General features: G+C 40.5%; 1 protein-coding gene across 1 annotated transcript in view; it reads right to left on the bottom strand.

Moving 5' to 3' along the window:
• LOC104548811 (15 kDa selenoprotein) overlaps window positions 1-9018 on the bottom strand; it is a gene marked incomplete at its 5' end in the record, with an annotated part of 23900 nt that extends 14882 nt beyond the window's left edge. The window contains 1 exon segment of the mRNA XM_010194934.1: window positions 8851-9018. Within this exon segment, the coding sequence (XP_010193236.1) occupies window positions 8851-9018 (168 nt within the window).
• Window positions 9019-9586: the final 568 nt, after the last annotated feature.

The following is a 9586-nucleotide window of genomic DNA, read 5'->3' as shown; positions in this document are numbered from 1 at the left end:
CTGTCGTGTAACTGTTGGAGTTAACAACCAAACAGGGATTCAGACCAAAATGGTACTTAACAGAGACTGCTCCTTGCTCAGAATCAAATGGTGCTAGATCAAGGTGACAAGAGTTTTGCACAATGCAATAAACTATCCCTCATTACACTTGTATTGCACTTATGCTTTGCACACTGGTTTCTTCCAACTTCTGCCTTAAGCCTGACCCTGCACAGGTTACAAAGCATTGCTCAAGCTGCATCTGTGCAGCTGTTTGCAATGGGCTGAAAGAAATCCGTCAGAAGCTGGACCAGGCTGCCCAGGGAGGTGGTGGAGTCACCATCCCTGGATGTGTTTAAAGAGCGGGTAGATGAGGTACTTAGGGATATGGTTTAGGGGGTAGACAGGAGCGGTTGGACGTGATGATCTCAGAGGGCTTTTCCAACCGAGCAATTCTGTGATTCTGTGACATCCCAGTACCATCATGTCTTAAATCATGGAATGAAGCAGGCTGGTAAGATAAAGCCACACAGTGGTAAACAGCTATCTCGTGGTGTCTGGATTGTCCCATGTCTGCATAGTGGCCTCTCCTAATAGCAAACCATGTGAAAGAAAATAAATAGTCAAACTCTGAGAACAAACTTGTGAGTCCTGCTAAAACTCTGGGATTTGCACTTGCCTAGGGTACAAGACAATCTTCCACTAAATATTTACCAACAATGAATCTGTCTGCAATGCAAATGGATTTCCTGAAATTCACCGTCATTTTTATTTCCTATTACTATACAAGCAGATCTGCCAAAGAAACCTCCTCATTCCCTCTCAACTCATACTATTGTAAGAGAGGAGCTAGGAAAATACAGATATCATTATTCTTATTGGCCAAACTTGCTTGGTATGTGCAAACTGGTATTGTTTTAAATATTTTTAACAAGTGAATAATTGACATTTGTTCATCTGAGAACTGAAGTCACAAAGTAAAGAGATTTTGGTGCAAGTTTCTTCTGCTCTTTCCTAAACTCTCGTAATTTATTTGTTACTTTTACTACAAAACTAGGTTAGCTAAAATAAAATACACTGAGATAGAAAGTATAAGACATTTTCTTTTCTATGGGGCATTTGTATGAACAGTCAGAAGCAAAATCACTCTTGTCTTCCCCTTCCCTGGAGACAGAAACCAAGCAAGAATCCGCAGGTCACGGGAGCAGTCAGAAAGCCGCACTGCCAGGAACACTGACTGTTCTGTGATGCACAAAACCAACACAGTCATTGCTACACACATCACTCAGAACTGATGTCACCAGTAAATTTAGCAACAAGGAAACTGCCCCCATTCACACTCATTATCCTGTGAGGGGAGATGCCCAACTCTGAGTAAGAGTGTGGAGACAAGGAGTCAAACAGAAAAAAGCAGTACTGTGAGTTAGCGCTGTTCCTGTGCTCGGTGGGATGTATCACAGGCAAAGCTGGAGCAGAATCTAAGCTCTCGTTTGTTTGCAGGGATGGAACTTCCAATTGAATATAAGGGTGAAAAAAGTCACAGCGAGGGTGCTTAACACTGACATAGCTTACTAAGAAATGCTGTAGAATCTGTATTCCTGGAGATCTTCAGAACTTTGAGCTCTGCTTTCAGTAGGAGATTCAGGGTTTTTCTTCTGTATGTACATAACCCTTGTGCATTACCATTACAATCTGCAGCACGCAGGAAGTGTTTTAGTTCTGGTGTTAAACAACCTCCTCCTTGCAGGATTACGGAAACATCTTTGCTCTTTAAATCCCACCACCACCAAAAAGCTCCAAAACAACTCTCCCTCCTGGAAGGCTGTGTTTTTGTTACCTTGGCTCTCGGAAATGGTTTGGTGCAAGGTCACGCGAGCAAGATGCCTGGCACATGGGAGAGAGAGAAAACGCAGGAGCTGAGACACCACCAACCTCAGACCCCTGGAGCTGCAGCATGGATTAGGGGCTGTGAATGCCCGAGTTACTGAAGTGGGGCGGGGGGCAGAGTGGAATAGAGGAGAAGAGTGGCAGAAAAAGGGCTCCTATGTGCAGACTGGGAACAGAATTTTGTAAGAAGAAAAACAGAGACATAAAATTAACAGTTTAAGTTCCAGTTTTGGAAAATGCTGCCTGATTCACTTTGCTGTCCAACCATCTACTGACCTCCGTAAGCAGAATCCCTGAACGTCTCTCTTATTCTCCAAAATCTGCACTTTTATTACAAACAAAAGCATCTTAGAAGAGTTGCAAAGAAAACACTGAGAACAGAACTCACCAACTGCTTGACTTTCTATTCCATTCACCAGCACAGATGCACATCCACACCTTTGACCCAAATTTAGCAAATTCACATTTGTAACTTCCCAAACCTTTCCGTTTTACTGATAAGACTCGAAGGTGTTTTCCATAGGTAAGGCTTGCCCTGCTACACACCAGTAATGTATTTTATCTTAGTTTATCTGACGGAGATAAACCTTTGGTGCACATTGCTGTCTTAGCCACTGACCAGCCAGCTGCACCTTCCTTATCTGGGACTGCTGGTTGTCAACATCATTTCCATTGCTGATAACACCATGTACAGAAGACAGGGAAAGACTGAACATGGTAAAGTTCTTGAGGAGGACATCCATTTCTGCACATTTGTAGTGCAAAGAATGGCTCTGCACAATATTCTGAAGCGACAGTAACTTTCTAAACTGGAAAAAACACGATCACCCCAACTACCCAACTTCCCTATCAATATTCCCCATAAAATTATTCCTCTGCAAACCGTATGGAACAATTTCAGTTAAAAGCAAACTTTGAAGGGAGATAATTTGACATATTAGCCTTAATTACAGAATTCTGAATATGTACTTGAGCATTAAATAAAATGTCATTTTTAAATGTCATACCTGGTAAAAACAACAAACACGAACCATTTTTGTGTAGCATGTTAGAAATACAGAGTACAGCCACGTAAAAGCACAACTTGATTTTTACAGAGCAGACACAGATTTTATAGAACATGTCAAAAGAGAGAAAAAGCTGGGCTTTTGAGAAACAGCTACAAGTAAACTAAAATTTCAGTTCATTTATACCAGTATTGCTATGACTTACACTTAGGTTTCATCACTCCCAATGAATTCCAAGCAGCTCCCTATTTTTACCCATTGAGTTAAAAACCAAGAGATGAGGCTGCTCCATCGGAACTATTCATATTAAGAGCCTCTGGCAGAACAAGCAGGCAGCCAAAAGTAACTTGAGTGTAGCACTTTAATTAGGGAAATAAAAAGAAAAATCCCTGAAAAATGAAACTAAATTGGGTCACACAAGAGGAGCCTAAAGCATCACAAGCATTTCAAGTTATTCTGGTTTGAGTAATGATTGTCAGTTTTGTAAACTATATGGAGTTTTTAAAAGCAAGTCTGCACAAGAATGTCACCTTATTCCTCCTTGTAATCCATGACAGGACATTTAAAAGTCTGTGCATGTAAAAAGGTGGAGTCTGAAGAGAGCTTTCTATTTGATTTTTTAATTAAAAGCAGCACACAGTCATAATTACAGCAGACACGCTTATTACTAACAGTACACTGAGTACTGCTTCCATTTCCAGGAGGGGTCTCACACCAACTCCACCCAAAGAACTGGTTTTAATGACATCGTAAGGAGAACACAAATATTGCCCATTAGGACTGAAATGGCCCATTCTGAGGAACAGTTTCTGCATCCACGCTACCAACATCCATCTCCTACCCTAGCACGTTTAAAGGCCTGAGTGACAACTTTGTGATGAGCACATATAAAGGAGACTACAGAAAAGTGAATTTGCCTATAGGGTAATTTTTTACCTTTCAGTGCAATGAAGAGTCAGCTTTTCTTCTGAACGCACCAAGCTGAATGTTAACAGCTAATTATCACATTGGCTAAACACGGGTAATCCACTCTTCTTCTGTATATCACCCCTTACTCCCTACGCTTCACCCACAAAACCCTCTCCTAAGTGGTGTGATACTATGCACAAAACCAGGTGGCTGATGTGGGTGAAGGGGCCAGAGACCACGTCAGAGACCACGTCAGAGACCAGGCTCCCCTTCCAGCAGACCAACTTCTGTGGTTTTGCAGTGCTGGAACAGGCTGAATAATTCACATCTTAAAATTACTTTGCACAGTTTCAAGTAGCAAGGACTTTCAAGGTACAGAATCTCAGCTTGATGCAGTGAAAACAGATATGATATTCCTGCAGAAATGTCAAGGCACGTGGTTAAGCACCACATCAGATACAACACAACAAGGGAAGGGCTCTGCTCCAAGCCTGGCTGCCGTGCTTTGCTCAATGGAACTGCACTGAACGCACGCTCACCCAATGGAAATTGTAATAAAACCCTGGGAAAGCTTTCCCTGTGCTTCGACTTTTCTCCCCATTTTCCAGTGTTTTAGTATGCAGTCTTAGGATTTTCTCTTCAATTGGTGCTGTGTTGGCAGCATTACTCAAAGTGTTGAGAAAGCACAGTACGTAAAGGTCACCAAATACCACTGTTTTCTGAATCGTATCCGTTTGTTTGTCTGCAGCTAATGAGGTTATGTCCATAGACCCGCATTAACTTCCAAACAGCAGTCATAAACACTGAAAGTCGTTTTAGGTTCAGGCAGGATGTAGAACAGGGATCTGAATGTAAAGTAACCTTAACGTGTTCTTCTATTTACTGCTGTGGGAAGAATGTAAAGTTGGAAACCTCTCCTCTTACAGTACAATAATCTATTTCAAGCTTCTGAAACATTTTAGCTATTTATATTGTTATGGCTAGTACAGATGTGGTGAAAAAGAATCCTAAATTTCTCATTATCTTAGCAATGGAGAGGCCAGACATTCCAATAAATTATTAAACTGTGCTCTGACAGCTCATCACATTTTGACAGCTCTGAATATGTGCACAAGAAAGCTGCTAAGAATCTCAGGATCTCAGATGTTTTTGCAGTTACTGCCCATTTCTATGTAACTTTAAGTATGCACATGGACTTCTGTATCATTATGTTTGCCTTGTTTCACAGGAGAATCGTAAACTATTAAGAAATAGCGTACGATAGACACGGGTGATGTTGCCCCTAAGAGCTTCCCATTTAAACCATCCATTTTCATGTCTCAATTTTCCTGGACAACTTTTGCTTACACCCCATGTCACGTTATCTAATGCACCAAACTCTGCAACATCACATGACAGACACTTCACAACAGAAATTTAAAATGCTGAAGTTCAACACATCTTGGTGAGCAAAATGTATTTCAAAGCTTTGTTTAGAAATACTGATGACTTTTAAGGCTTGCAGCAATCCTGCACAGCGCAACTGTGAAGTTTAATGCATTGCAAATTCCATCAGAGTTGATTCTTAGAATCAGTTTGGATTTTGACACGCATCTATTGCGGAGATAAATCTAAGATTATAATGTGCAATTAATGGAATGTGCTTATAGCTATGCCTGAAACGATCACACAGCGTAAGTGAAGCTGCAGATGGAGTGCGGCTATTTTCAGCTACTGCAAAATATGGACAGTCTCTCCTGCTACTACAATTTCACGCACAGTTAGCTTCACCTCCATTTCATCCTTCGACGTTGTACACACCAGCAGCGCTCTGCATCCGACAGACTGGGGCTTAAAACTTGCAGCTGTCTACAGCAATACTGTTCAAGCTAGTTCTGAATTAGTCTGAAAGGGAACAGAAAATCTCTGGAAGAGGAGAAAATAATAGCAAGATTTTTTCTTTCACTTTATGCACAGTGCAATGATGAAGTAATTCAAATATTTCATTGGACAGGTGTTAGAAGAAGTTAAGAGCAAGTACTGGGTAACAAGAGCATCTCACAGCTGCTTTCCACAATGTCCCAGGAACAAGACCAAGATTAATACATAACTTTCAAGGATATGAAACAGTTGAGATCTGTAAACATCTCATTTGAGGTTGCACTGGTGCTATTCAGCACCAAGTATTTTTAGGACTGGGCATATTTCAGAGATTATTTGTGAAAAGTAGCAACAATACATACGAATAAACATACAAATAAACACACTATCCTCTTACCTTTAAATTCTTATATAAAACTCAGGCACAAGTCATGTGATAAACTAACTCTTGCTTTCTCTATTTCTAACACTTGCCACATAATTATAAGAAGAATTAGCTTAAAATTCTGAAGTCTGCCCTGCAATTCTAACAGTTTGCAAGTCTGTTAGGCTACCAACATGCTGTGTCGTGTGATGGGAACGCGTATTTGCTCATACAATGACCAAGCTGGGCCATGTGCTGGAATCATGGCTCAGAAAAGAAAAGATTCATGTACCTTGAGGATGTTCAAGCACGTTGAGGATGTTCAAGCACGTAGGCACAGCACCAGCAAAGCCCAGAGCACCGCTGCTCTGGAACTGAGCAACATGCGAGGGTGCCAATCAGCAAGTCAGACACCTCACATCTAGACGCTGTTTTTTAGAGTTAGAGTTAGAGTGAAAAAAATTCCTCAAGTAAGAGGGTAGGAGAAAATCTTTCAAGATTTTTAACATCCATGCCCTCTTGGACTGTCAACTTTTCATTAGAAAGAAGATTCCTACAGTAACATGAAGAAACACAGCAGGAGGCAGCATCCAGGTTTCCTATTCTGTACACATACCATGAAAATACTACTTAAGCAAGAAGCTACTACTAATTACGTTGTTAATTTTTCGTAAGAGTGAAACCTCAAGCCCAATTACAGACACCTATTACAACCAGCACTATGTTAAAACACAAGTCAATTCAAAACATGGCGAGTCTGCGTGGTCAGTTCTCCCAACACGGATTTTCCACTGAGCAGCCTTCAAGGGAAGTTACTCAATACAAGTTAAAAAATAAATTAATAAAAATCAGCAAATCCAAAACATACATTTCCTAGTAGTGGTAACAGTGTAAAAAATTTCCACCTTCTGAAACAGCATTCAGAAGAATATTAGAAACGACGCTGTCATTTAGCACTCAACCACAGAACCATAAGGTTGGAACGATCCAGCATTTCTGCTCACACACAATACAGACAGCCTGCACTCAAACCCGGGTGTGATAATGCTGAGAACAGTATCACAACCAATTCTGTAATTCAGGCTGATACTTAACATGCTAGCTCCAAATCTCTGGATCGTCTGTATTAAATTTCTCCAAAAATGTCACGGAAGTAAGAGAAAATCATAATCAAGGTGTACACCGAATTGTGCTCAGCAGCCGCTTGTGCGTATTTACTACGAAGCACAAGAAACGAAACCGTAAACCAACACAAACAGATTTAAAAAGCAACTCATGATGTACAAACTCTCGGTTCCTATGAAGACACAACAAAATCTAGGTCACTGGGAAGGCATTTGTTGAACACCCTTGAGAGACTGGCCAGCCCCGTGCTTTTTGTTTGACTACATTCAGCATGACTAAAACGGAAAAAGTTTGCAGACTAAAAACATTCACAACGTAAAGCCCTGACCACAGAATGGCATTTGATCAGTCTTACCCAAGAAGCGTGATTAGCCACATGGTGAAATCTAGGTCTGATCCAGGATCATCAGGAAAATACTGATTTAAGGTCTGTTCTTTGATCCAACTTCCATTAATGCAATGTTCACAATGCAAACCAAGTTACATCCTTGAGTAAATTACTGAGAATTCTTTTCCTCAGAAACAACACTGACAGAAATGCAACATAACTCCTCTCGTTTATTTTCCCAACAAATGACAACACAAATTATCCCGCTCCACAGGTCCTTGTGCTGGATCTTACACCCACGGAGGCAAAACTGTAAGAATATTACCCGAACAAAGAAAAGCATCCACTTCTGACGTGAGGACAGGAAGCCCTGCTGCTACCACAACTGTTACTGGTTGTGGCACACAACCACAGCGCAGCTGGAGACCCTTTTCTGTTTTTCCATTCCTTTTAGTACATTTCTTTAGATTTTAATCTGAAACTTTTCAGCTTTTGTGTGTATTTACATGTAGAGATATGTACATACTTACATACATATAAAATATATATGTGTGTATATAAATATATATATATAAAAGAACTGGAGCATTTTCCAGAGACAAACTTTCCTTTGTAAGATTCGTATAAATCTAGCAAAGACAAAGTATTAGATATGAAGTCCCATAAACACTGTACTGAAATATTACTGCAAGCATTCTTTTGTCCATACATGAAAGAACAATTCACAGTCTTACCTCTTACCTTAACAGTCTCTTAATTTAAGGAACTACTAATTATTATCTACAAACCTCAAACATTTACTTACTGATATTTAATATACTGTGCCTAACAGTGATTCTGTTAAGAACCATAGGCAGATTTTTTTTAAAGCCTAACTGACTGAAGCACAGCCTTTCCCCAGTACTTCCAGCTGCCAGAGCACAGCTGTTCTCACTGCTGCAGAAAGGAGTTGAGCAGCTCTGCTTCTGTCAGGTTCACGCCCCTGCACGAATTGACCCGACGGCTGCACAGCCTTTTGTTCCCAAGGACAGAACTACCCAGGCCATTGCACCACAGGTCAATGACCAAGCAATAGCTGTCTCCTTATCCTCTTTTTTTGCCCTCTTCACACCCCATACATCTTTCCATTTCAAGAAGCTGGACATGGCTCCCATTAGTCACTTCACACTAGAGAAGAAATGTCAGAGAATCAAAGCTTCCTCTGCTCAAACAGGGACATTATTTGAGAGCAAGTCTGCAAAGCCAGACCCTCTATATTATTGGACTATCAAGAAACGTTGCATTTTCCTTTTGATATTATCATCCGGATTATTTATATTTTTAAAATGAAGTTTCATAAACATAACGCAATGTGTGACATTATTGCACAAAGGATTTGGTCCAAAGCCCACCTTTCTGGTTTCCAACTGAGCTTCTTCTTGGCAGCACTGTCTGCAGAACGGATCCAGCTGATTCAGGCTGAACTGCCCAAGAAGGCTGCAAGAACTGCACAGCAAGTTACTGGAAAAGCCCAGCTCTCTGCAAGCTTCTGATGACAACTGCGCTCCATATACAGTTACCTGAAAATCAATACCATGTTATACTTCAGTATTAAATTAGTTGTTAAAAAAAGGAAAAGGAAAGACGTGTCACTGATACGACAGGAAATGTTATGGAGTAGGAGCTGGCAGAAAATACATTAGGTGTCTCATTATTTTGTTTCTCTGTATCTGCTAAAAAAGTTAAAGCACGAACAGAAAAGTACAGCATACAGAAAATTAGTTTGAAATGACTCTTCTGTCAGGCAGAAAGCTATTTTTCTTCTTCCTACAGGACACTGCTAAAGTAATTTCTACATATGACAGCAGGCAAGCAAAAACGGGACCCCAGTCTACTGGAATCATTGACTGTTCATCCTTTCTGACAGATACTGGCAATAAGACACATTACACCAGCACAGCAGTATGGAAAATCCAAGGAGAATGTGAAATGCTGCTAAAGCTCCATCTTAACTATTGTTCACTTATTACATTAATGATGATGACAGTAGCTAACCAGTTTTCTTTCACTTTGCCACTTGCCATCCACCACTTTTATGCTTTACTGTCATCTTTTCCTCACTTTTCAATCTGTTCACCTGGGAGCAAA

Source organism: Mesitornis unicolor, unplaced genomic scaffold (assembly GCF_000695765.1).
Source record: "Mesitornis unicolor isolate BGI_N332 unplaced genomic scaffold, ASM69576v1 scaffold35930, whole genome shotgun sequence".
In the NCBI taxonomy this organism is placed as follows: domain Eukaryota; kingdom Metazoa; phylum Chordata; class Aves; order Mesitornithiformes; family Mesitornithidae; genus Mesitornis; species Mesitornis unicolor.
Note: the sequence above shows the minus strand (reverse complement) of the source record. Positions and strands in the feature narration are given on the sequence as shown.